This window comes from Moschus berezovskii, chromosome 8, assembly GCF_049115385.1.
Source record: "Moschus berezovskii isolate FMDL1 chromosome 8, NW_MosBer_1.0, whole genome shotgun sequence".
NCBI classification, from domain to species: Eukaryota; Metazoa; Chordata; class Mammalia; order Artiodactyla; family Moschidae; genus Moschus; species Moschus berezovskii.
Window position 1 is genome coordinate 96,150,233 of NC_142467.1, and position 27,330 is coordinate 96,177,562.

The 27,330-nt window shown below is 54.7% G+C and overlaps 2 protein-coding genes and 1 long non-coding RNA gene across 4 annotated transcripts; 1 reads left to right on the forward strand and 2 right to left on the reverse strand.

Annotated features, from left to right (window-relative positions):
• Positions 1-2,198: 2,198 nt before the first annotated feature.
• Positions 2,199-12,029, reverse strand: RAB11B (RAB11B, member RAS oncogene family). Its single transcript, XM_055429422.2, has 5 exons — positions 11,897-12,029; positions 5,198-5,393; positions 4,205-4,398; positions 3,762-3,842; positions 2,199-3,187 (listed from the first exon to the last, which is right to left on the reverse strand). The coding sequence occupies exons 1-5, from the start codon at positions 11,934-11,936 to the stop codon at positions 3,042-3,044; spliced, it is 657 nt and encodes a 218-aa protein (XP_055285397.1). The 5' UTR covers positions 11,937-12,029; the 3' UTR covers positions 2,199-3,041.
• Positions 12,030-12,142: 113 nt separating this feature from the next.
• Positions 12,143-17,914, forward strand: LOC129558338 (uncharacterized). Of its 2 annotated transcripts, none has more exons than XR_016038086.1 (3): positions 12,143-12,279; positions 13,369-13,449; positions 17,778-17,914. It is a non-coding gene; the product is annotated as an uncharacterized LOC129558338 (long non-coding RNA). The 2 variants fall into 2 exon arrangements; XR_008686403.2 differs by having other exon boundaries at positions 12,149-12,345.
• Positions 17,915-18,003: 89 nt separating this feature from the next.
• Positions 18,004-25,029, reverse strand: ANGPTL4 (angiopoietin like 4). Its single transcript, XM_055429421.2, has 7 exons — positions 24,458-25,029; positions 23,734-23,844; positions 23,489-23,606; positions 20,484-20,597; positions 20,076-20,171; positions 19,703-19,984; positions 18,004-18,664 (listed from the first exon to the last, which is right to left on the reverse strand). Exons 1-7 carry the CDS (start codon positions 24,794-24,796, stop codon positions 18,483-18,485), a joined length of 1,242 nt encoding a protein of 413 aa, XP_055285396.1. The 5' UTR covers positions 24,797-25,029; the 3' UTR covers positions 18,004-18,482.
• Between the last annotated feature and the right edge of the window lie 2,301 nt (positions 25,030-27,330).

The window sequence follows — 27,330 nt, forward strand, 5'->3', positions numbered from 1 at the left end:
CACTGGAAAAGACTCTGATGCTGGGAGGGATTGGGGGTGGGAGGAGACAGGGACGACAGAGGATGAGATGGCTGGATGGCATCACCAGCTTGATGGACATGAGTTTGAGTGAACTCTGGGAGTTGGTGATGGACAGGGAGGCCTGGCGTGCTGTGATTCATGGGGTCGCAAAGAGTCGGACACAACTGAGTGACTGAACTGAACTGAAACATTGGGTAAAGCCCCACAGCTTAGTGGCTACAAACCCAGCTCCAAAGTTGAAATCTGCTCGCTTACTACTCGTGGGACCCTTGGGGTGTCACTCACTTCCGTTCCCCATCTCTAAATCGGGGCTATTAAGTTATGTCTACCTCCTAGGGCTGCTGTAAATAGTATATAAATGACATGTGAAAGACTTAGTATGTGTGGTATCATGTTGTTTTACATATCAGTTTATTTAGGTTAACACAATTCCACAAAAAATTAAACACAGAATTACCATGTGATTCAGCATTTCCACTTCTGTGTGTGTGTGTTTGTGTGTGTATCAGTTACTCAGACATGTTTGACTCTTTGCAACCCCATGGACTGTACCCGCCAGGCTCCTCTGTCCATGAGATCTTCCAGGCAAGAATCCTGGAGTGGGTAGCCATTTTCTTCTTCAGGGGATCTTCCCAACCCAGAGATCCAGCCCAGATCTCCCACACTGCAGACAGATTCCTTATCATCTGAGCCACCAAGGAACTTCTCTGGGTATGTATTCAAAAGAAATGAAAGCTGGAACTCAGATATTTGTACCATTGTGTTCATAGCAGCATGATCCCCAAGTGCCAAAAGATGGAAGCAACCCAAGTGCCCATCCACAGATGAATGGATGCACAAGAAATGGAATATCCATACAATGGAATATTATTCAGCCTTAAACAGGAAGGAGAGTCTGACAGCTGCTACAACCTGGATGAACCTTGAGGATGTGATGCTCAGTGAAAAGAGCCTGTCACAAATATGGATTCCACTTATAGGAGATCCCTAGAGGAGTTAATTTCACAGAGACAGAAAGTTGAATGGTGGCTGACAGGGGCTCGAGGAGGGCGAATGAGGAGTTAGTGTTTAGTGGAGACAGAGTTTGAGTTTTGTAGGGTGAAGAGTTTTGGAGATGGATGGTGGTGATGGTTGGACAACAATATGATACTTAATGTAGCTGAACCATATACTTAAATGGTTAAGATGGTTATTATTATTTTTTAAGATGGCATGCTTTATGATATGTGTATTTTATGGTAATTATATTTTACCATAAAAAAAAAGTTAAGAACAGTGCCTGGCACAGAGAGAAAACACTGTGCATATTAAATCACTGAAGAGTAATTAAAACAGCATTGCAGGACTGTGACCCCCCCAAAAGGCATAGGGACACATATTCTTGTTCTCAGGTATATGCCCCAGGCCTGGGTAATCACAGAGGCTCCAGAAAGACTTGATTTTTTGAGGGGGTGGGGACGCTGCTCACAATGCAGGATCTTAGTTCCCTGACTAGGGATCGAACCTGTGCTCCACTGCAGTGGAAGCAAGGATCCTAACCACTGCACTGCACGGGGATTCCCAGATTTCATCTCCTGACCGCCTGACACCCTTCCGGTGCCTCATCACGTTGCCGGGCCTTCCTGAGCCCCCTTTACAGCATCCATCCCCTCAGGCCAGTCCTGCCCACATGGGCTAAGGGGAAAAGCTGGGTCCTGAGGAGACCCAAAGGAACCGTCAGCGCCCCCCGCCCCTCCTCTGTCGCGGGTGTCCCCTCAGTGGGCACTCCTCAAAGGTTGGTCTAGGATGGAGTGAGCTGCGGTGGAGCTGACATCGAGCAAGGTGATAGCTGAGGAAGAGGTCAGGTGGGTGGCAGAATGTCAGCAGTGAACCCCAACCTGGGGGCTGAGAACGGGGAGCAGTAGACACAGCCGCCCCTTCACATCCTCAGGTCTTAGGGCTGGCAGTCCTAGTGCCGCGGAGTCACTGCCCACACCCCCGCCTTTCCTCTCTCCCTCCCTGCCTCGGAGCGGCAGGAAGAGGGTCCACCCAACTACACCCTCACCCACCCCAGGACCACTGTGGGCTCTGCTCTGTCCTGGGCGGGGGCTGAGCCATGGCGGTGGGCGCCTGCAGTGAGACCCCAGCTCAGGAGCACCGCCTGGCGGAGAAAAAGAAGACAAAGGCGCAGCGGCATGTTTCTGTACAGGAAGCTCGAATTATACATTTTAGTAACCGGGCGAGAGAAACGAGGCATCTGGGCAACAGTGCAGGGGCCACAGGGAGAATAAGAGATCGAGAGCTAGGGTTTGGCGTAAATCTTACAAAGTGTATAAAGAATCTGTGTTTCTCTACAATAACAAAAAACCAAAGGCTACAAGAGCGGTTGTATATACAAAACACGGAGATATTGCTTCACTTGCAAACAGGTTCCTGACCAGACGGGGAGACAATACAGAAAGGGGGGCACGGGATGGGGTGAAGGCTGGAGAGCGCGCTGCGTGCAAAAAGGAGGGGGAGGAGGGGAGAGGGTCTTCTCCCAGCATAAATCTACAGGCAGGAGCTTGAGTCGCGCACGCGCGGGAGAGGTTGAAGGCGTGCGCGGTGCCGGCTGTGCGTGGGCGAGCAGGAGGTTGAGAGCCAAGAGTGTCCGCCTGCCCTGCCCCCGGCGCCTTGCTCGTCCGGCTGAATCAGCCAGGAGTGGGGTTCGGGGTGGGAACCCGCCAGAGAGGGAAGGCGGCGATAGCTCCCCCGAGGCTGTCGTGGAAAACTGGAGGAGCCTGCTGCTCATCCTCCTGGCCTCTGGCCCGCGCCCTTCCTCCTACCACCCTCCCCGCCCCGCAGAGATGAGAGGCCCACTGGAACCCAAGGAGATCAGGTGCAGCAGCCAGGGGCTCCTAGCTTTCCTTGGTCTGGTTCTTCGTGCGGAGCTCGAGGGGAGGGCGGGAGCCAGTCACACAGGGGCGGGAGGGTGGGGGTGGGGCAGTGAGGGGGGCGGAGGGCCGGGACGTGCACGCACGCTCGGAACAGGCGCGGGGCGGTCACAGGTTCTGGCAGCACTGCAGCTTGTTGGGTTTCTGTCCGTCGGTGGTGGGCGGCACGCTGATGTCCACCACGTTGTTTCCGGGGGACTCGTCGTGCGCTGCGCGGTCCGCAATCTGCTTCTGTGACACGATGCGATAGATCTCTACGGGGTGGGGGAAGGGAAGCACCGGGTGAGGCAGCAGTACTCTTCTGGATGTCACCTCCTCCTGGCAGCCCTCCGGATGCTGAGTTGGAATCCCTCCCAAAGGTTCCCACTGTGCCCTGGGGCACCCCAAATGGGCTCCCGGATGTTCCCCCTAATCCCCAAGGCTAGCTGTGTACCGGGGAACAGAAGGACCCACACCTGTCTGCAGATGTACCTCCCAGCCAGGGCCACTAGGTTCTGTAAGATCAGAGGCCTTCTTTTCCGAAGAAATTTCCAGGAGCCCGGGGGCTCCGAGTCCCCGAGGCCACATGCCTCCCCAACTGACCCTGCAGGCTCTTCTCTAGTGAAGCTACCCAGGGCCCACCTGCAGGAGGGTCCCTGTGTTCTGAGTGACAGCATGGATGGGACTTGGCCTCATGCTGCAGAGCAGGCCCTGTCTGTCCCCACGTCCAGACTGACAGTGGTTTTCATGAAGGAAGGTTTGGGGGCTGTGCTCTGGAGCATGTGACCCGGGTGGCTGGGGCCCTGCCCATGCCCATCCTCTGGGACCCCAGATGGGTCTTGTGACCACCTGTGAGGATGTTCTTAAACGCTTCCTCCACGTTGGTGGAATCCAGGGCTGAGGTCTCAATGAAGGACAAGTTGTTCTTTTCTGGAAGAGAGGATATGGCCCAGGTGAGTCAGCTGGTAGGGGTGGGGGGGTACTCCTACCCTCTCCTGGGAACCCTGCCTGCCTGCCCACTCACCTGGTCCAGGAGATGAAGGTAGGGGGCCAAAGGGGTAGGACTGGATACTTACTCTCGGGGAGGGGAGGCTGGTTCTGTGGCCACAGGCACAGAAGACACACCCAGTGTGGGCCAGCTGCCTTGCCTGCCTTCCAGATGCTTCACTGACACCTCAGTCAGAGTCCCACTCTCAGGAGCATGGCCCCTCGAGGCCCCGGCCAGAGCGGATGACCCAGAGTGACCCCCCAGCCTCCCTCTGGCCGCCCCTTCAGGTCTGGTGGGCACTCACCTGCGAAGGCGCGGGCCTCGTCCGTGGGCACAGCCCGCAGGTGGCGCAGGTCGCTCTTGTTGCCCACCAGCATGATGACGATGTTGCTATCAGCGTGGTCCCGCAGCTCCTTCAGCCAGCGCTCCACGTTCTCGTATGTCAGGTGCTTGGCAATGTCATATACCAACAGGGCGCCCACTGCACCGCGGTAGTACCTGTGAGGGTGGAGGGGCAGGCCAGGCGTGAGCTGAGCCAGTGCCCGAGGGGGCCTCCCAGGCTCCATGGGCAGCGGCTCCTTGGCCTGAGGGGTGACCAGCGTGGCCTCGAGAGAGAGGTGCGTGTCCTGAGGCCCCAGCTCCACCCCCCAGATTCAGCTCAGGAATGGGGAGGCCTGAGGAGGGAGTTGGGGGTCAGGGATCAGAAGACACTCCTTGGGTCAGCCACTAAAAGAAGAAGACCACCACACAGGGAAAGGGAAGAAGCTCTAATGCCCGCTGTGGCCTGGCCTGTCTGGGGCACCAAGAAGACGGATGGACAGGCATTCAGTCCGAGAGATCAAGGAGTGGAGGAGGGGACATGGCCTCAGTGAAAGGAATCCAGGAGACAGCAAGTGGCTGATGAGAGTTGGAAGGGTCAGGCAAGAGGCAGCCTGAGGGGGTCATGATGGCCACCAGGAGGTCAGGATGGAGTGGGGCATGGTGTGAGACTGATGCGGGGCTGGGCGGGCTGAGCAGACAGGCTGGGGAGCATGCAGAGGAGAGTGGCCCAGGCCAGAACCGACGATGACAGCCCTCACCATGCAGCCACTGCCCAGAGACACTGCAATACCTCAACAGGACCCAGGGCTCAGAGGGGCTGTGGGGCGTGCCCACCTGGGGGTCGCAGCATGGCCAAGACTGGGCACCAGCCTTTGAGTGGGCCCCATAGCCCCCAGGGATCTTGTCCCTCCACCCTGGGCCTCCTGCTCTCGGGGTTGTGCTCACGACCCCCCTCTCCCCTGGCCCCACTGCTCACGCTGAGGTGATGGCGCGGTAGCGCTCCTGGCCAGCAGTGTCCCAGATCTGCGCCTTGATGGTCTTGCCGTCCACCTGAATGCTGCGGGTGGCGAATTCCACACCGATGGTGCTCTTGCTCTCCAGGTTGAACTCGTTGCGGGTGAAGCGGGACAGCAGGTTGCTCTTCCCCACACCCGAGTCCCCAATGAGCACCACTGGGGGGAAGGGCGGGGAGGGGCACGAGTGAGGCTCCCTGGGCCAGAAGCGGGCAGTGCCCCAGAGCCAAGACCCCACATGCCGTCCACGTCCACCCACAGGGCCTTCACAGCGGCCCCCAGGGTGCTGCAGACCCATGACAGAGTCAGACGGAGCAGAGTCAGTGCTGTCCTGGGCCCCTCGCCCGAGGTACAACACGAATAGGGTCCTTCAGAGCAGGGCTGCCCCAGATGGGAGCCAGGCACTGGGCAGAAGGCAGAATGGGGAGTCGCAAACCTCAACAGTCCCAAACCCCAAACTTCCCTGGTGACCTGGGAACTCAGGGCATGCCTGAGAAAGCCTCAGGATTGGGTGACCTTCAGCAGGTCACTTAACCTCTCTGGGCTGCCTTTCCCACAGGAAGACAGTAACAGGAGCACCTCAGGGAGGGGGTCATGGGAATGCCTTGGATCAGAACTCAGCCAACATCTCGTACACTAGGACAGGTTGGCAGGGGAGGGAGCGGTCAGATCATCCTGCAGGCACGCCGGAACAAGAGCCTGCCTGAGCCGTGAACGCAGAGCAGAGAAGAAAATGGGCGAGTCTCTCTCCACTTTTCCCTTTATCGTGCTTCCTGTCCCCACCTGTGGAAGCCCTGCCTCTGGGGGCCCAGCCGCTCCAGGCTCTGGGCTGGAGAGGCCACGAGGGGCTGCGCTCAGACCCAGAACACAGTCCCGGGGACTCGTGTCGGTGTGCGCAAGGTGTGTGTGCAGTGCAGAAGAAACAGCGTCTCTTTCTAGATGCTCCAGTTGGAAACCACAGGCACGCCCAGGCGTTGGTCTTAAGCTCTGGCACTCCAGGGGCTGCGGACATGGTCGGTCGCTCAAGGCCCCAGTGAAAAGTTTTTCCTTGTTGAGAAATTTTATGTGTGTGTGCCCAGATTCCTGCTGTTCCTTACCGCTCCGCTGCTCCCCGACCCCAGACAGGTGCTAAGTTTATTCTCAGCTTCGACCAACAGGCTGTTTTATTCTAGGCCGCCAGAGGGCGCCTGTGAGCACCCAGAGTGGGTTCCCCCCACCCCCGACACCCTCACAGGGGTCCCACCTCCAAAGTCCGGAGCCCATAGGGCCCTGCATGACCTGCCCCGTCCCCTCCCTGCCCTCACCTCCCTTCTTTTTTCCCCTCACTCGCTCTGTTCCAGACACGTGGGCCTTCTCGCATCACTACCCTTTACCTGGAAGGTTCTTCCCTAAGTACCCACCAGGTTTCTGCTCTCATTTCCTCTGTGTGGCCCCTCAGGTGGCACTTGATCAAGCAGGCCAAACCCTGCCATTCTCTTAAAACATCACTCCCTAGTCCCCTTCCCTGCCTTTCCTCCATAGCTTCCACCCCACCACACTCGCCAGCTTTCACTTAATGATTTTTTTATCACTCTGCCTCGAAGGCAGCCATCTTGGACAGTCTGGTCTTCTGTTGTATCCCCAGGACCTGGCGCGGTGGCGGCGCACAGGACACACCTGATTAATACCTATTGGATGAACAAATGCCAAAGGGGCTGGCGGAGCTTCCCAGGCCCACCTCTCCCCAACTGGGAGATGCCCAGGTTACATCCTTGTGCTATAAATAAGGAGGGGTAGGCCAGGCAGCTTCCAGGACTCAGTACCCTCTCTGGACTGGCCGCATTGGAGCCAAGAATAACAAGAACAAGAAGAATGTTCTGTGCTGAGAAAGTTCTCAATGTGCCATCACCTCACATATACATCACATGACCCATTTTACAGATGAGAAACTGAGGTGCAGACAGGGGCAGCCACTTGCGTGGGGCCATCCAGTTGAAGAGTGGTTCAGCAGGATGTAAACCCTGGATTCCTAAGTACTCCTGGGCTGAGCTCAGGAGTCTGGGTTTAGCCTCCTCCTCTCCCACCATCCGGGGTATCCTGACTCCCTACAGCATCTGGCAAACTCCTATTCATCTTTCAAAACCCCTGGGTTCAGGCACTCCTCTCCTCTCAAACTACCACGTGGCCAAGCCATTGATGGCAATGCCGATGTCCTCTCCTGACACCATGGGCACTGGACACAAGAATGACAAGTTGACTTCAGAGAATGGTGGAAAGAGGTCAGTGAACATAGGCCTGAAGGCCAAGGACTCCCAGCCAGGCCAGTGGGGCCATGACTGGACTGACTGTGGGCCCACTGTCCACACCCCCAACCCCTGACCTCCTTCCCATGGTGGTGGCATGAATCTGGCCAAAGCCAAGAAGGTTTGCACACGGTTCTCATGTCCTCAGGAACAGAACAAGAAATGAGGAGGAAGAGGGTCCTTTTGGGCCTGGCCCTCTATTCCCCCTACCATCTCGCTGTCTTCCCAGCCCTATCCATCTGTCCAGCCTGGGGGTCCTATTCTCCACATGGGGTCTGCTCTGGCCCAGCCAACAATCTCTTGAGCCCCGCAGGCCAGGCCCAGCCCTAAGGGCTTGGTTATGGAGTTCACAGGGCCACCCCAGGGACAGATGCTCACATGATCATGTACAGTTGGGGACACTTAACCCAGAGTGAACAAGTCCCCTGGCCCAAGGTCATGCAGTGAGAACAGTGGAGGCCACAGCCACACAAGGGCCACCAGCCACAGCCTGGACAAATGGCCCGGAAGGCAGGGCTGCCCCCTAGGTCCCTGGCATGTGGTGCCCAGTGCAGAACTGGCTGGTGGGGCAGTGGCCAGGCCAGTCCTGTGTGCAGGCTGTGGAATGAGGATGGCATTGTCCAAAGTACAAGTCATCTGTTGTCTCAGGGAAAGAAAGAGCCCTTGAGGACAAGGCCCCCAGCATTTCCCCAGAAGTTGGTGGCATCACTGGCCGGGACACAGTGCTCCGGGGCACACCACTTGGCTGGCCAAGCAGGCAAGACCCGCTGGCAAAAACAAAGAACTGGCACCTCTTGGAAACCCTTGGTCCCCTGCCCTGCCCCAGGACAGTGCAGCACATGTAGAGTCCAGCCTCTAACACTCAGGTTACTGAGTGGCCATCAGGGGCACTGGCTGCTCCCCTCCGCTCCAGGCCGATCAGAGGTCACAGATGCTCCCACTGTGCTCTCACTGCCTGGTCCATCAGAGGAGAGATCAGGGGAACCTCTGGGGGATTGACGGCCAGGCTGGGGAAATGGCCCTTGGTTGAAAAGGATAAAATGTTAGCAGGATAAAAGTGAGGATCTATAATTAGATACAAATAAACTAACTCACTTCTGGGGGTGGGAGGGATGAGCCCAGAGGAAAAGGAGAAGCACGTGGGAAAACCCCTAGGGGGATCTGTTGGCCTTGACCGGGAGGACAGGGGAGCCAACCTGTGGCGTGGCTGCCAGGAAACCACACTGGTGCCGGGAGGGCTGTGCAGAGGGCAGCCAGTGTCCTGAGTGAGCAGTGTGGCCCCTCCATGCCCAGGGCAGGGCCAGGGAAAGGTGACTGAAGCCTGGGGGAGGCTGGGCACAGGATGGGGAATGGGAGGATCACAAACCCCTCCACTCCAGAAGGGCTCCCCCCACCAGGCGTCAGGGCAGGGGAGCTGTGTGGTGAGAAGGTGGATCCTTGTCAACCCTTCCAGCACAGCTGTGTCTGGACACCTCTCTACTGCCCAGGCCGGACCCTCTGCAGGCTATGGGGTAGCAGGAGGGCCTGTGGGGGGCAGCGTATTCACGTTTCTGTCTACTTGCCATATTTATGGCCAGTGATGCGATGGTGGCAGCTCGCCTGCCTGCTGTCTTCCTTCCTTCTTTATTTCCCAGAGTCAGAATTTCCTTTTCCTATTTAACTGAGTGGATTTAAAGACAAATATTAAAAGATAATTGGGGGGGGTGGTCTTCCCTGGTGGCTCAGTGGTAAAGACTCACCTGCCAATGCAGGAGACACAGGTTCGATCCCTGGTCTGGGATGATCCCTCATGCCACAGGGCAGCTAAGCCTGTATGCTACAATTATTGAGCCTGGAAGCCGAAACTACTGAAGCACGCATGCCCTAGTGGCTATGCTCTGCAACAAGAGAGGCCATAGCAATAAGAAGCCCACACCACCGCATAGAGAGTAGCCCCCGCTTGCCGCAACAAGAGAAAAGTTCACACAGCAATAGAGACCTAGCACAGCCAAAAATAAATAATAGAGGGTCAAAAATAATAGAGAGGTCCTCTGACAAGGCATTAAGTGTGAAGGTGAGGTCTCAGATGACCAGACTTGCAACCGCTGACCTTGTGGGTTAGACTGTCACTTCTGACCCGGCTCAAGGTCAGCAGGGCACCTGCTGGAACGCAGGGGGAGAGGACAGTGGGGCAGGCGGGCATTGCCCCCTGGGGCCAGTGGTCCCTGAAGTATTTCCAGAAAAGGACTCAGGAGATGGGTCCTGGGAAGAGCACAGCCCAGTTCCAGTGCCCCTGACCCAGTAACTGTACTTCTGGGAACAAACTTCAAGGAAATAAACCAAAGGACAAAAGATGACTCGTGCAAACACTTGGAGCTGGATTATTTACAACAGCAAACAGTTGTGTTTTTTTTTTTGTTTGTTTTTTTTTTTTTTGTTTGTTTTTTTTTGCAAACAGTTGTGTTTTGAGTGGGCCTGGAATTAGCTCTCAAGTGTGGCCAGTGTCAGCTGGGGAGCCCAGCTCAGTGGCATAGGACCTGGCCAAAGCCTAGGTTGGCACAGAAGGCTCTGGAAAGTCAGTGACCCCTAAACCAGCCCTGCAAATAAAAATTGAAGAAGGACCACAGAAACACTGGGAGGGGGAATTTCCCTGGTGGTCCAGTGGCTAAAACTCCATGCTTCCAATGCAAGGGGGCCAGGGTTCGATCCTTGGTCAGGGAACTAGATCCCACATGCCACAACTAAGTCCCGATGCAGCCAAATAAATAAATATTTAAAAAAGAAAAGAGACCCTGGGAGGAACACACCCTGCCCAGGCCTGCCGCAGCAGTAACACATGCAGGTGGGGGCCAGTCAGCACCTGGGGAGCAGCCCCCTGGAGTACGCTGGGTAGACATAGGCACCATCTGCTGCAGGACTGGCATCCAGGCCACCTGTCACCCACCCTCAAAGCCCTTACCAAGTGTCCATTCTCCGCCTCTAAAGTGAGACCCCCACCCCAGGGCTTAGTGAGCACCTGAGCCAGATGCCTGCCCACAGAGCCTCACCTGCTGGCAACCTATGAGCTTGCAAACAGCTCCTGGAGCCCACAATGCTGTGTGACAGTGTGGCACAGGGACTCCCTCTGCCCAGAAACCATTCACCACGTGGAGAGCCCACTTTCTACATCCCTAAGGTCCCTAGAACTCCAGACTCAACCGGGGATGATACCACAGACACACTACACTCCCATCCATGGCCAAGCTCCCCCAACGAAGCAAAGATGCCAAAGGCTGGCATGGGAGGTAGCATGGCAAGGGTGTCCCGAGTGGGCCTGGAGTTAGCTCTCAAGGGTGGCCAATGTCGGCCGGGGAGCACAGCTCAGTGGCACAGGACCTGGCCAAAGCCTAGGTTGGCAAAGAAAGCTCTGGAAAGTCAGTGACCCCTAAGCCAGACCAGCAATGGCTGCCTGACCTGCCCATGTCTTACTTGAGGCTCCTAGAGCCCTCTGTTCCCTGGCCAAGGAACACCCTTCGGTAGGTTGGAGGAGGAGGTCTGACAAGCCCACTCAGATCTGACAACCCCAGATACACTGCTTAAGTGGTCTGGGTTCAAACCCTGCTCCAGCACTTAAACTGTGCCTGTTTCCAGGTTCGTAAAGAGAAAGACTGGATAATACCGACCTCACAGGGTTGTGGCGAGGGCTTCAGTGAATTCACGTGTGTAAAGTGCTTAGAAAAGTGCAGGTACTTGGATAGTGCTCTTAAGAGTTCTAAGAGTTAACCATCAGGTCTGGGTTTAGCATACACAGTTCCTGATCTGCACCCCCGCCAACTCCAGGTGCCCCTCAACGCATTTCCGACTCCACTTCCCAATCCAGGGTCCACTGGCCCCCACACACACACCTTGACCCCCATTGTTCGCCCCTATCTTCCCGGGCACCCTACAGATGCACTGCCACTAATCAAAACAGGCCCCTCCCACTCGGTGAGAGCACCGCCCCCATTCGCCCAGCCCATTCTTTGGACACGCCCACCACATCCTAGCACCGCCTGTAACGGCCCCGCCCCCATCACGAAGGGAGCTTTCCACACAGCCCGGCCTGCCAAATGCTGGGGCGGCCCCGCCCCTCTGAAGGCCCCGCCCCTAACGGCCTCTCCCACTGCCCGGGGCCCCACCCCCTCTGGGCCCTGGCCCCGCCTCGGCGCATCCCGGGCCCCCAAGCTTCTCTGGGCAGCCAGCCTCGCATGGCCGCGCACCCTGGCCCGAACTTGACCAAGACCGGCCTGCACTGGCCTTCCCGGCTGCCTGGCCTGCCGGGCCCCAAGCTTCGGGCTCCGGCCTAGGCACAGAGGCCTGAAGCGTAGCCTCGGCTCCTGCCTGCCACCGCCCGCTTGCCCGTCTGTGCCCCACCGACCGCACCTTTGAATAGGTAGTCGTACTCGTCGTCCCGGGTCCCCATTGTCCTGGCGCTTCCGGCGGGATCGGCGACTCCGCAGCCCCACCACAAACACCCGACGGGGGCGGAGCCGGCGCCGCGCAGAGCGGCGGCCGAATGGCCAATCAGCGGTGGGTGGTGTAGCGACCGGCACCCAGGGCAGCCAATAAGAGACGGAAGCAGAGCCTCCGGGGTGGGCGCCTCCGAAGACCCACCTTCTTCGCCCTCGGTCTCCTAGAGAAAGGCGGAAGGAATGCGGACCTTTCCGAAGTGACAGCCTCACCAGCCTATCAGAAGCGAGTTCTGGAAGGCGGGGCGGAAGACTAGAAGAATGGAACGGATTGACGGGGCGACTAGCCAATGAGAGGTTTGATTCAGATAGTACCGGGCCACCAGAGGACCTGTCCGGGAAGGGAAATGGGGCTACGTCCAGGTAGTGCTACGCTATTTAACGTCCCGATGACGTCATAGGTCAATGCGCGCTGCTCTGCGGGTCGCCCACTCCCACCCTCGCTGCCCCAGTAAATGACAGCTCCTGGCGGGCAGCTGCGTGTGGACCTTTTCTGCTTAGAGGTCCCCTTCTCTCTGGGTTGTAGTTTCTATCCCTACAGTGGCCTCAGTTTCCTCACTCTGTATAACAGGGAAGAAACCTTAGGGAATCTTGGAGTATAACTAGATCATTGACCTAAACACATACTTAATCTACCACCCACCGTCAGTCATTGGGTCTTAGTTTAACAAATATTTATAAATACTAACTGGATGTCAGAATCCCTCTGCCAAGCAGGAGACGCAGGTTTGATTCTGGAGAAGGAAATGACAACCCACTCTAGTATTCTTGCCTGAAGAATCCCATGAACAGAGGCGCCTGGTGGGCTACAGTCCATAGGGTCGCAAAGAGTCGGGCACGACTGAGCGACTAAACAACAACATCTGGGATGTCAGACACTCTCCCCTTCTCTGTCTCTTTATCCTGCTTTATTCCACATCTCCTCCCCCGTAAGGAGGATTTATCTTCCCTTGACATTGAAGTGTGTATTTCCCTCTCAAATCCTGTTGATAAACAAAACTCAACTGAGTAAATGTGAAGATCTTATTGCCCTTGTTAGAAGATTCCTGAATCAAGCAGCGTCTCATCTGTCAAGCAGAGAGAATTCCCAGTTGTGGTTGTTCAATCTCTCAGTCGTGTCCGACTCTTTGCGACCCCACGGGCGACAGCACCCCAGGCTTCCCTGTCCTTCACCATCTCCCGGAGCTTGCTCAAACTCATGTCCACTGAGTCAGTGATGTCATCCAACCATCGCATCCTCTGTCACCCCCTTCTCCTGCCTTCAGTCTTTCCCCGCATCAGTGTCTTTTTCAATGAGCTGACTCTTCGAATCAGGTGGGCAAAGTATTGGAGCTTCAGCTTCTGCATCAGTCTTTCCAATGAATATTGAGGGTTGATTTTCTTTAGGACTGTACAAAATGGAAGACTTTTACAGAAAAGAGGGTGGAACAAAGAAGTCATGCACAAGAGAAAAATGAAAGCCTTCAGGTGAGGCCAGCTTTCGATTGGCTGAGTTGTGGTGTTTCCATTGGCTGGGCAGGAAGAAAGTCTTCTTTTCTCCCACTTTAGTAAAGTAGTAGCAGTTTCTGTTTGGGAGCGTAAAGTGCCTCTCTTCTGGTTGGGGTCTGTGATGTCTTTCTGTTTGGGGTAATTGAAGAGTGGCAGGTCATAAGAGCTCCCTCTGCAAGCCTTTTTAACTCCTTTTTAAATTTGCCTGTGCTGGGTCTTAGTTGCCACATGCAGGATCTTTTAGTTGAGTCATGGAGGCTCTTAGTTGCAGCAAGTGGAATCTAATTTCCTGACCAGGGATCGAACCTGGGCCCCCTGCATTGGGAGTGTGGGGTCTTAACCACTGGATCACCAGGGAAGTCCCTCTGATGCCAATTTTAGTTGAGGTTTCCTGTTTTTAATTGTCACAAATCTATTAACATATTTGGTTTCTGTCCCCCACCAACAGAGCATCAACCCTGTGAGGGCAGGGACTGTGTCTGTGGCCATCGCTGCTTTGTCACAGCTAGTGCACAATAAATGGTTGATTAATGATAGTGTAAGTATAGGGGCTTCCCAGGTGGCACAGTGGTAAAGAATTTGCCTGCAATGCAGGAGACGCAAGAGACTCGGGCTCGATCCCTGGCTCAGGAAGATCCCTGGAGGAGGAAATGGCAACCTGATCCAGTATTCTTGCCTGGAAAATTCTAGAGATAGAGGATCCTGGTGGGCAGGCTACAGTCCATGGGGTTGCAACAAGTCAGACACAACTGAGCATGCAGGCACCAGTGTGAGCATAGAGCTCAAGTGCTAATTATAGTAATTATTATAATTGCCTCCTGGACCTCATCCTTGGGATGTTCACTGGGCATCCCAAACACAAATTTGACCTCTTTTCCCATATTCTCTCCTCCTCCTGTGACTCCATCCCCCAACTCCCATCATCAAAGCCAGAGATTGTCTACTCCTCTCTTTTTCTCATCCTTTATTCCCCTGCCCCTCTCTCCCATCCCCTCCCTCAACTGCCTTACTCTGTCCCTCCTCCCTCCTAAATTTCTGACCACTTGTCACCCTCTCCTCTGCTGCTGCCCCTATCCTGGCCCTGTCATCACTCCCTGGACCTGGGTAGTTTCCTGCTCCCAAAATTCCCTGCTCTGTGCTCACCTCACACAGTCTGTTCTTCGTGTAGGAGTCAGAGTCTTTCTTTCTTCCTTTCTTTTCAAATTGAAGTATAGTTGATTTACAATGGGATTCCCTGGTGGCTCAGATGGTAAAGAATCTGCCTGCAATGCCAGAGACCCGGGTTTGATCCCTGGGTCGAGAAGATCCCCTGGAGAAGGAAATGGCAATCCACTCCAGTATTCTTGCCTGGGAAATCCCCATGGACAGAGGAGACTGATGGGCTACAGTTCATGGTGTTGCAGAGTCAGACATGATTGAACCGACTAACACTTTCACTTTCACTTGATTTACAATGTTCTGTCACTTTCAGGTATATAGCAAAGTGATTCATGTAAACATATATGAATATATATTCATATAAATATATATATCTAAGATTATTTTCCATTATAGGCTGTTGCAAAATATTGACTATAGTTCCCTGTAGTGTACAATAGACCCTTGTTGGTTACCTATTTTATTTTTAGTAGTGTGTATGTTGGAGCAGGAAATGGCACCCCACTCCAGTACTCTTGCCTGGAAAATCCCATGGACAGAGGAGCCTGGTAGGCTACAGTCCATGGGGTCGAGAAGAGTCAGACACGACTGAGCGACTTCACTTTCATGCATTGGAGAAGGAAATGGCAGCCCACTCCAGTGTTCTTGCCTGGAGAATCCCAGGGATGGAGGAGCCTGGTGGGCTGCCATTTATGGGGTCGCATGGACTCGGACATGACTGGAGCGACTTAGCAGCAGCAGCAGTGTGTATATGGGGCTTCCCAGGTGGCACTAGTGGTAAAGAAGCCGCCTGCCCAGGCAGGAGATGCAAGAGACATAGGCTTGATCCCCATGTTTGGTTCGTGGGGCGGGAAGATCCCCTGGAGGACAAAATGGCAACCCACTACAGTCTCTTGCCTGGTGAATGAATCCCATGGACAGAAGAGCCTAGTGGGCTACAGTCCATGGGGTCACAAAGAGTCGGACACGAACTGAAGCAATTTAACACGTGCACACACATACTGAGAAAGTCGTACCTTTTTTTTTTTCAGTTCTTTTTTTTAAGTTAATTCTTTATTGAAGTATAGTTGATTTACAATGTGTTAATTTCAGGTGTATAGTAGAGTGATTCATATATATATATAATATATATTCAATTATATAGAGAGACATATTTTCAGAAATTTAAAACTATTTTTTATTTATTTGGTTGTGCCAGGTCTTAGTTGTGGCAGGAGTGATCTTCAGTCTTCATTGCGGCATTGTTAGTTGTGACATGTGGGATCTAGTTCCCCGACCAGGGATTGAACCCAAGCCCAGAACACCGAGAGCTCAGACTCTATTTATTTAGTTTTGACCGATTCATGAAGCTTGTGGGATCTTAGTTTCCCGAAACCAGAAATGTAATCCGCACCCTCGGCAGTGAAAGCACAGAGTCCTAACTGCTGGACGGTCAGGGAAGTCCCTCTAACTGGAATTTTGAAAGCATTGGCATTGTATTTTCACCAAGTTTAGTTTTCCCATTTATAGCAAGTGATGTGGGTTTTCCACATGCTGCGGAGATATGCCTCTCCTTTTTTAAAAACTGGGTCAGTAAGTCCCTGTATGCCTGGGAGTGTGTCATCTGGCTTAATTATTAACGGCACACCCCCCTTTCACTCTCAACAGTGGCTCCGTTTGGACCCTTATCTGTAATGGGAATACACACATGGTGCTGAGACAAATCTTTTTAAAATTTATTCATTTATTTATTTAAAAAATTTATTTATTTTTATTCATTTGGCTGAGCCAGGTCTTAGTTGTGGCAATGGGGATCTCTGATTTTTGCTGTGGCACATGGGGTCTTTTGTTGCGGCATGTGAGATCTAGCTCCCTGACCGGGGTGGAACCTGTGTCCCCTGCATTGGGAGTGTGGAGTCTTAGCCACTGGACTGCCAGGGAAGTCCCCAGACGGGGATCTTTCTGTTGACTAGAGTGTCCCAAGCACTTGGGACAGGGTTTGGTCTTTGGCAGGTGCTTAAGAAATATTAGTTGAATTTATGTGTGTGTGCGCGCACCCACGCGCTAAGTCACTTCATGTCTGCCTCTTTTGTGACTGCATGGACTGTAGCCCGCCAGGCTCCTCTGTCCATGCGGATTCTCCAGGCAAGAATACTGGAGTGGGTTGCCATGCCCTCCTCCAGCGGATCTTCCTGACCCAGGGATCGAAGAATTGTGTCTCATGTCTCTTGCACTGGCAGGCGTGTTCTTTACCTTAGTGCCCCCTGTGAAGCCCATATATATACACATATATACCACACACACACACACACACATTTTTTCTTTTCATTCACCCCTCCTTACCCACCTCTCTCTATATATATATTTTAAAGCTAATTTAAAGGAAAACTTTTGCAGCATAGCCAAAAGTGGGAAGAGTTTACACAAAACTCTGTGTTAAAGTAACAGACTAGAGGGAATTCCCTGGCAGTTCAGTAGTTGGAATGCTTGAGCTCTCACTGCCGAGGTCGTGGGTTCAATCTCTGGTAGGAGAACTAAGATCCTGCAAGTTGCAAGGCAAGGCAAAAGAAAAGTAACACAGTAGAGCTGGGTTGTGCAAGATAGTGGCCATTGGCCACTGCGGCTGCTGAGCCCTTAAATATGGTCGGTCCAAATGGAAATGTGCCATAAATGTGAAATCAATAATGGATTCAGAAGACTCAGTATAAGAAGCCATGTCAAATATCTCAGTAATTTTTATATTTGACCACATGTTTAAACTGCAATATTTTGGATATATCGGGTTCAATCAAGTACACTCCTAAATAATCTTTTTTACTTTCTTTCTTTTATATATATATTTTTTTCTTTGCCCATGCTACAAGGCATGTAGGATCTTATTTCCAGACCATGGATCAAACCTGTACCCCCTGCAGTGGAAGCTCAGAGTCTTAACCACTGGACTACCAGGGGAGTCCCTACTTTGTTTCTTTTTAAACTTTAGCTGTTTTTATTTCCTTTTTCTTTGTTTTGCTTTTTTAAAAATGTGACCACTAAAAAAATAATAACATTAAATATGAAGCTCACATCCCTATTTCTCGCATGTGGCCGGACACTAAATGGTTATCAAGATTCATGTGCCTAAGTATGCTCAGGAAGAGCATCTAACTTTCTCTATTACCTGCTTCCAGAAGGACCAAACGAGGGTTTTGTTTGTACCTCTGAAAATGAACATGAGATGTCCATCATGAAACCATAAGTGAAGGAAGTTGAAAGCAGATGTTGGAGATAGTGGGGATGACCAGCATTGTCCTCAAGAGCCCTGGAGTTTTCACCCTCCACCCTGTGAGCCTGTTTATGCGGATTCTGAAAACTGTCCACTTTGAAAAACAAGCCAAAGGACATAAAAGAATGAAATGTTTTGAAGTTGCTTTTATTCCAAGAATTCTGTGGGCTCCACCCAGACGCCGTTGGCGCCAGCTGACTCACAGCACCCAGGCACCGCAATATGGTGAGGGTGCCCAGGCCTAAAGGAAGCCCTGGTCCTCCAGCTAGTCAATGTGACTGAATCTGCCAGCTATCGAGGGCTGGCCTGGCTGCCCTACTCCTGAGTGGTCCCCTCTGTATCCCCCACTCCTTGGGTGGGTGAGGAGCGGGCTTTAATGCCCCTCCTTGTGGGGTCTGTGCCCAGCAGCCCTACAGCCCTGTTCTCCTCAGAAGGCATTTCCTTCAGCCTCCCCTACTCATCAAGGGGACCTCTCCAGTCATGGGCATCTTCTCTGTCCTCAAGGCTCCAGACAGCCCTTGCTCGGACCCCCTGCCCAGGCAGGGAGTGGCCACACATGGACCAGAGTCACTGTCCTCTGGGGGCCTGAGACCAGGCCCCAGAGAGGAGGCTAGGAGGCCGCTTGGGCCACTGTGGGCTTTACCAGGATGGTGGTGGCCTGCAGTGGGTAGTAGCGGCCCCGCCAGGTCTTCCAGAAGATGCCCTTCTTACGCTGCTGCCGCTGCCGTGGAATGGAATGAAAATACTGGCCGTTCAGGTTGGAGTGACTGCAGGTGCCGAACCACCAGCCACCTGCCGGGGTCAGAGAAAAGGGGACAACGGTCAAGCCCGTGGGTCCTTGGGTCTCCAGTGGGGCCAAGGTGGGGAGGGGGCTGGGTGTTGGCCATCACCCGCTTTAGACGAGAGAACTTTGGCAGTGTTTGTCAGACTGCGTTCTGAGGAACCCCAGCTTGTGACAAAGACACCTCAGGGGCTCAGGGCACCTCCCCACCCCATCCAGGTAACATCCGTGACCCTGGCGAGTTACTTCTCCACACTTGCCACATGGTGAACATTTATTAAAACCTTTCTATGACTGTCCTGTGTTTCACTAGTTTGTATCACATTGAACCATGTGAAATTAATCACTATTCCATCCTTTTTCCCAAGAAGGAAATGGCAATCCACTCCAGTGTTCCTGCCTGGGAAATCCCATGGACAGAGGAGCCTGGCAGGCTATAGTCCTTGGGGTCACAAAGAGTCGGACACAACTCAGTGACTAAACAACAAACAACCATCCTTCTTTGACCCACCACAAGGCAGTTTCATCTGTTTCACTTCACAGGGCGTGGGCTCTGTCTTCAATTTGTGTTGGTGGCTAGCCTGTGGCAAAGTCATCTCATTGTATTAATATTTTCATAGCAATCCTGTGGTGTGGGCAGGGTGGTTATACCCCTTCTTTTTTTCTGGCCTCACCATGCAGGATCCTAGTTCCCTGACCAAGGATTGAACCCATGTCCCCTACAGTGGAAGCTCAGATCCCCAACCACTAGACCACCAGGGAAGTCTCTATACCCATTTTAAAGATGGGGAAAATGAAGGGGGGGGTGTCAGTTGCCTAAGCGTCCACAGCAAGTAAGCAGAAGGGGGCACGGAAATAAGGACGTCCCTGGTGGTCCAGTGGTTAAGACTGCGCTCCCAATGCAGGGGGATCCCACATGCCTCAACTAAGACCTGGCACAGCCAAAAAAAAGAACAGTGGCATAGAAACAGATGGGGTTGAAGGCGGGGCAGGGATGCAGAAAAGCTCTGTGGCGAAGGGCAAGATGGGGAGGGACAGGGCTTGCTTACCAGAGAGGCTCCTGGCACAGTTCTTGTCTCCACGGAGGTCGTGGTCCTGGTCCCAAGTGGAGAAGGGCAGGGAGAGGCCACTGGGTGAGAAGGTGGTGGCGCCCAGTTTGCTGGCCACTGGCGGCGAGAGCTGCAGGCTGTAGGCAGTGTCTTCACCCCCCAGGTGGACAGGGAACTGCAAGGACTGGGCATTGCCCTCCCAGTCCTGCAGCTGCACAGCCAGGCGGCTGCCACGGTCCCCGAGGATGCGATGCACCTTCTCCAGGCCTAGCCAGAACTCACCTGCCACGGGAGAGGCCAATCCGTGAAGAGGACCCCCAGATCTGTAGCCCCCTCCTCCCCGCTGTGCCTCCGGCCTGCAGGAAACACCTACCTTGAGGGTCTCCGAAGCCATCTTTGTAGGCTTCCCAGGGCTGGTTAAAGTCCACGGAGCCATCCTGACGCCTCTGAATTACGGTCCAGCCTCCGTCTGCCCAGAAAAGTGTGAGGTCATCAGGAGAATTCTTCTTACGAGGGATCCTGCCTCCCCTATTTGGCTCCCTAAACCCCAAAGCACCTCTAAACCCAGGGAGAGCAGTTCCTCTCACCCACCCCAGCAGGATGGGAGGAAGAGTGGCAAAGGAAGAAGGTGAGCTGGCCAGTAAGCTGGGGGTTCTGGCTAGATCTTTGTCCCAGGACCCAGCAGAGAAGGAGGAAGTGGGGAATAAGAAGTGGCTGCGCTTGACAGAAAGACAACCAGGCCCGTGATATTCAGGGTACCTGGGGGTCAGCCTAGCCCTACCTGAGGTCATCTTGCAGTTAACCAGGAAAGGCGGGGATCCCTGGGGCTGGATCTGGAACAATCCACTTTCCCTCTCTCCATCTTCAAACAGCTCCTGACAGTCCCTGGGCAGTCCTGAAGGACAGACAAAAGATGGGGGGATTGAAACGGAGAGCCGTCCTAGGGGTGTCTCAGGAAACAGGCATGTCTGGGGCCTAGGCAGCGGGTGACAGGGGCAGGAGGGGGCACTCCTCAGCTCATCGTGCCCCCTTCCACTTGCCTAAAGTTGTCCATGACTCCCCAGGACCAGCCAGACCCATCCCCCCTCCTCCCACCCTGAACGCCCATCCTCTGGCCACACAGCCTTCCTGTAGCGCACACGCTCTGGCCACAGGGCCTTTGAACATGCTAGTCTTCTGCCTGGGACCTCTTCCCTCATGCGGTTCTCTGCCTCATATTAAAAGTCCCAGCTTCTGGAAGGGATGACGTCTCTGACATCCATCCCTCCCCTCTCCCCTCCACATCCCATTGCAATAAAAAGGGAAAAAAGAGGAATGAGTTTTTTTCTTTCCCTTTCCTGAGAACAAAGAAGACAAAGAGAACAGTGATCAGGCCTGAACATTCCTAGTTGTTTCCTTTTTCTTACTTTAACAGCTCCTAACTCTGCATGTCTGTAAGGAAGCTTGCTCTTCTGCCTTTCTGGGGTTTACCCTTACAACACCCTTCCCCTCGTAGTTACACATTGGAAAGAAGACCACAGAGCCACCTAACGGCCAGACTCAATTACTGAGTTACTAACACCAGTCTAGGACTGTCTTAGAAATAATGCAAGAGAAAGAAATCAAGATCCTATCACCTTTGTTCCTCATCACCGACCCCTGACTATGAGCCTTTGCCTCATATAAGGCCCAAGACTCCTCATGGGGGTTGGGGTGGGGCACAGTTCTTGAAGCATGAGCCTACTGTGTTTCCCTCTTCGCTGGCTGAGAAAGTCACCTTTCTATTTGCTTCAAACTCTGTCTCCGTATTTTTTTCTTTGTCTTCAATGGGCAGAGAAGGCCAAGATTTTGGCCATCAACAGCCCGAGACCAGGCTAAGGGCCACTGAGGACTTCCTACTCCCCAACACTGGGGCCATCTGTGATCTCTCCCCAACTTCCCATACTGTATGAAGTCCCTGAAGTCAGGGATGAGGAATGGCTCTCTGCCCACCATCTGGCACTGGCTGATGCCAGCCCACAGCAGATGTTTAATAAAGATGCCATGAAGGAATGATTGAAGGAGCTGGACCAGAGTGGGGGTGGGGTCAGAACAGAGAGAAACAGGAAGGGGCTCTGCTTCCTTCAGCCGCGGGTGAGCATCAGGCCTGGATAGGGTTTGGGGGGCACCATAGAGACCCCACCCGGGGTCCCGGGCATCTGAGAGGGAGAGGGAAGGATTGAAGAGTGAAGGAGGGAGGGACTGAGGGATGGCTTGGGCATGTCAGCAGACTGGGAAGTCCCTGGCCCCAACCCCAGCAGGAAAAGTAGGGGAAAGGTTGAAGGGGGAAGGGAAGGCTCAGGTTGTGGGGTGAACATGTTGACTCTGTGGGGGTGGTGGCGGGCCCAGAGTGACTGGTGACATTTTCCGGCCCCTCAGGCAGCTCCCCTTTCGCCTACTTTACTCTCTTCCAATCTCAACAGGCAGCTAGCCAAACCACCAATGTGGCTTCCATTAGCAAGCACCAGCTGTTTGTCTCCTCAGCTCTGACCTTTCTCCGGCTTGGCAGGGCTGAGCCTGGAGTCTCCCAACCTACACATGACCCCCCTCCCCCATCACATTCCTGAGGTGGGACCTTTGCCGGCTGGCCCATCCCAGAAGCCCCTCATGGCAGGGCTACCCTTTGGGAGGGTGTAGCGGACCCTTCCCCTTCCCGGTGGGGAAGCTGGTGGGACCGAGAGGTGGGAGAACCCTCAAGACCAGAGGGCTGGAAGCCAGCAACCAGTCCGAGAGTGGGTGTGAAGAGGGGGATTCGAACTTTCATCCAGTTGGCTGTAGACTACTGAAGATGCCAGTAGGGGGACGGGGTAGGAGGACCACGGGGAAGCCAGCCAGGTCTGGAGCTGTGAACTCAGGGTGGGACAGAGGCACTGGGGAGCCGGGAGTCAGAGCCAGACACCTACAGACGTGCTGGTTTGGAGATCTGGTGTGCTCCGGGGCACACACAATAAAGGACCTAGAACTTGTACGAGTCGGGGCAGGCTGAGAAGGGGTGATCAGCGACTTCCAGGTCAATAGAGGGGTGACAGCCAGGCAAGGTGCAAGGATCAAGGGCTCCAGACTTGCTGAGAGATGCAAGAGTGAGTGGTGTGACTGGTCGGGGAGATGGGGGTTCCCTACTTTAGTCTCCCTTCCTAGACCCACACTCTAAAATGAGGGGCTAGACTTCCCTGGCCGACCCATGGTTAAGACTCTGCGCTTCCAATGCATGGGGCATGAGTTCAATCCCTGGTCAGGGAACTAGGATCCCACATGCCAAGTGACGCAACAAAAACAAACACCTGGTGGCCCCAAACATCAGAACATCCCCTTCCAGGCAGCCATTCTCTTTTAACCCAAGGGGTCTCCAGTCTCCCAAACTGGCACCCTTTTGTCCACCATCCCACCCTCCTGGAAGGGTCCAACCCCCAGGAAGGTGTCCCTGAGCCATACCACCCCTTTCCCCACACCCTTGCAGCTCAAACCCCTCTGGGACCAGCTTTCCCAACCCCTGCTACAGTTAGTGGCTCTCGAGGCTTTGGGAAAATCCCACTGACTTTCTGGGAAGAAGGGTTGGGGGGATCCCAGAGAGGAAGGGTAAGGGCTGAAGAGGAGGATATCCTGGTCACCCCTTCACCAGAGACCAGTCCTCCCACAAGGATGCACAGCCAGAGCCTCTCTCTTTCTCAGTAAGGTGGACCCGACAAGGAGACGGGAAAGAATGGTAAGTCGGGGAGTGAGGGTGGAGGGGGGAGTTTGCTAGAGACCAGCAAAAGGTTGGACGCTCACTGTGCAGGCGGCTGATATTGTGAGCTGGGCCGGCAAGCTGGGCTATCTTGGGCAGCCTCTTCTTCCTGGCGGGCTTGGCCATCTCGTGGCCCAGGTGCCTGGGGGCCAGGTGATCCATCTGGGACAGGACCGGGAGGAGGATGTCAGGTCTGACTGGCTCAGGCTGCTCAACCTGCCTGGCTCCACAGCCAGACCCACAGGGTCCACCCTGAACCTCCCTCCCCACCTGGAGCGAGCACTGGCACCTGGCTCTGTAGATTCTGGATTCGCAGGTGCTGCTTCTCCAAGTGCCGCTGCTGCTGGGCCACCTTCTGGAAGAGTTGCTGGATCCTGCTGTTCTGAGCCTCCAGCTGAGTCTGGGGAGAGTGTAAAAGTCTGGTGAGGATCCAGTCTTCTGCCACCACCTTCTCCATTCATCCGCTGGTCCTGCTTCCAACTCTCCATCCTTTGAGGCCGGGGCAGAAGAGCCCAGGCTTCCCTGGTGGCTCAGTGGTAAAGAATTCGTCTGTCCATGCAGGAGATGCAGGAGAAGCGGGTTCGATCCCTGGACATCCCCTGGAGGAGGAAATGGCAACCCACTCGTGTTCTTGCTTGGAGAACCCCATGGCCAGAGGAGCCCGGAGGGCTACAGTCCTGTGCTGTGCATAATCGCTCACTCCTGTCCGACTCTTTGCGACCCCAAGGACTGTAGCCTGCCAGGCTTCTCTGACCATGGGGATTAGCCAGGCAAGAATAACGGAGTGAGTTATCATGCCCTCCGCCAAGATATCTTCCCAACCCAGGGATCTCCTGCATTGAGGCGGATTCTTTACCGTCTGAGCCACCAGGGAAGCTCTTTACAGTCCATGGGGTCTCAAAAGAGCCGGATATCACAGAGCGACTGAGCATGCAGGCAAAAGGGAGAGACCAGGATATTCGGGATGCGACCCTTCTTGTTCACGCCCGTACAGGGCAGTAGCGTATGCGTACCTTCAAGCTGCGGAGGGTTTCCGGGGAGGCGTCGCCGCCGCCGGGAGTGACCAGATTGGCCTGGTCGCGCGGAGGCGCGGCGGACCCCTCAGGATCCTTGCAGGCGGCCCCGCACGCGCCCAGACGCCGTTCCAGCTCGCCCAGCTGCCCACGGGTGCGCTCCACGTGTTCGCGCAGCCCGTGGCCGAGCTGCAGGAGCCCGTGCGCCAGCACGTTCACCTCGTCCCAGGAGGCAAAGCGCGGCGCCTCGGGAGGCTGCGGGCGGCCCTGCGCGCTCAGCAGCCCGGCGGTGGCGGCGCACAGCATCAGGGCTGCTCCGGCTGTCGGCGCACAGCGCATCCTTCCTGGTGGTCCAGGCTTCGGAACGCGGAGATTCGGGGAGGCAGGAGTGAGGGGGCACCAGAGAGGCTCTGGGGTCGAGGTGCGAGGGCTGGAGACCCGAGGGCCCTGGCGGAGGACTCGCTTCGGCGCAGAAGCCAGAGGAAAGTCTCGAGTCACAGCCACCGGGCCTCGGCTTGGTGTCTCCGCGCGACGCCCTCTGTTATAAGCGCTGCGCGCTCGAGGAAGGAGGAGCCTGGAAGGCGGGGCGCGTGAAGTTCCGGGGGCGGGGCATGGGGGCCGGGGTTGGGGTTCAGTACGCTGGAAGTAGGGTAGTTATGCGGCGTCCGGGGCGCCGTGAGGTGCAAAAGTCTGGCTTCTCTCACCCGGCCCTGATGTGCGATTTCCGTCGTGCCTTCTCTGCTGCCCATGGGAGACGTGACTTCCTCTCCCCGCGGTCCCCTTCCAGGCACCGGAATTCCGAGGCCCCCCACCCCAGCCCAGCCACGTTCAGTGGGGAAACGGCGCCGGCAGGAACGGCATGCCCGGCAGCATTCCTGACCCCAACTCTCCAAGTCAAGAGCTAGAGAAGAGGGTTCTGGTATGTTGAGCCCAGCAGGACCAGGCAGGAAACCCGGAGGCACGCAGACATCCCCTCCTCCGAGAGAGCATATCAAGACCAGGCTGGACCCCCTGGGGAGGCGTCTCCCCGGCTCCCGCTCTCCTCCCTGCTCAAGGCTTCGTCATCGCAGATGTGTCTGTGGGATTCTTTTCTTTTTTTAATTTGGGTGTGCTGGGCCTTAATTGAGGCATGCAGGGTCTTTAGTGTCTTTAGTTCCCTGCTTCTTCTAAGTCGCTTCAGTCGTCTCCGACCCTGTGCGACCCCATAGACGGCAACCCACCAGGCTCCTCCGTCCTTGGGCTTCTCCAGGCAAGAACACTGGAGTGGGTTCCCATTTCCTTCTCCAATGCAGGAAAATGAAATGTGAAAGTGAAGTCGCTCAGTCGTGTCCGACTCTTAGCGACCCCATGGACTGCAGCCCACCAGGCTCCTCCGTCAGTGGGATTTTCCAGGCAAGGGTACTGGAGTGGGGTGCCACTGCCTTCTCCTTAGTTCCCTGACCAGGGATCAAACCTGGGTCCCCTGCATTGCAACCTCAGAGTCACAGCCACTGGACCACCAAGGAAGTCCCTTTGCTTGATTCTTAAATATCCCTCATCCCACTCCTCGCAACTTAGTGCCCTGGTGGCAGGGCCCAGATTTTTCTTGTTTAGTCTCCAGCTGGGGCCTGTCTCCCCACTGCCCACTTACCCTCAGGGTCTTCAGAGTCTTGAGTGTTTGCTTGCACTGAAGCAGGAAACTCAGAAGGGAAGAGGGGCTGCATGGAAGAATGTTCTTCTATGTTCAGTCTCCCTCTCCTCTCGCATTCATTATTTCAAAAACAGGGCCCTCTGCTCTCCTACATGGAGTCCCCAGGCTGGTGGAAGGACCCCAACATCTGAGCCTGGGGTAGGGGCAGAGTTGGGACTGAGGAAGAATTGAATTGAGGCCATGATTCGGGCCACATTCATGATTTGGGCTGCTACTGTTTAGTTGCTCAGTCTTGTCCGACTTTGGGACGCCATGGACTGTAGCCTGCCAGGCTCCTCTGTCCATGGGATTTCTCGGCAAAAATACTGGAGTGGGTTACGATTTCCTTCTCCAGGCTTAGCACTTACTTAACAAACTTTTACTGAAGTCCTCCCCCTCCCACCCCACCAACTTCCCTATACCTTGTACAAAAATTGAGCCTGGCATAGAAAACCTGCCTGCCAGGAAAAACCCAGGACACATTGGCTCAGACAGAACACAGGCAAGAAGAACAGAGTTGACTCAGCGGGGCTCGGAGCCAGCTGGGCCTCTGGAATCCGAAACTCCCCGCCTCGGGGCTGACGTGCAGGTCACCACTCATACACTTGGCTGAGCCAGACCAGGATGGCAGATCCTGGCAGCTGTGACAGGCAGATGGGAAGGGCGGGGAGCAAAACCTTGGCAAGGAGTAGATCTAGACAGCCACCATCTGCCCAGGCAGCCAGCTGGTTCAGCTGCCAGGCCTCAGCCTCTTTCTGAGTGAGGGTCAGTGGTCTCCCAGAATGGGCTCTTCCCTTGGGCTTCTTCTTTTGTCAACGATAAATTTATTTATTTAAGCTTTGGCTGTGCTGGGTCTTCATGTGCCTTTTTCAGTTGCAGTGCGCAGGCTTCTCATGCAGTGGTTTCTCTTGTTGGGGAGCACGGGTTGCAGCAGTTGTGGCACACGGGCTTAGTTGCTCCTCAGCATGTGGGATCTTCCTGGATCAAGGATGGAACCCAGGTCCCCTGCATTAGCAGGTGGATTCCGTACCACTGAGCCACAAGGGAAGCCCACCTCCCTGGCTTCTTGAACTGAGAAAAATGATCAATGCCTTTCTCAACCTGATGGCCGTTTTCCTGATTCACTTCTCAGGGGCTTCTATCTCTGTGCTGTGTTTCAGAGGGCACAGAATACACCCAAGGCTCTTAGAGACACCTGCAGTGA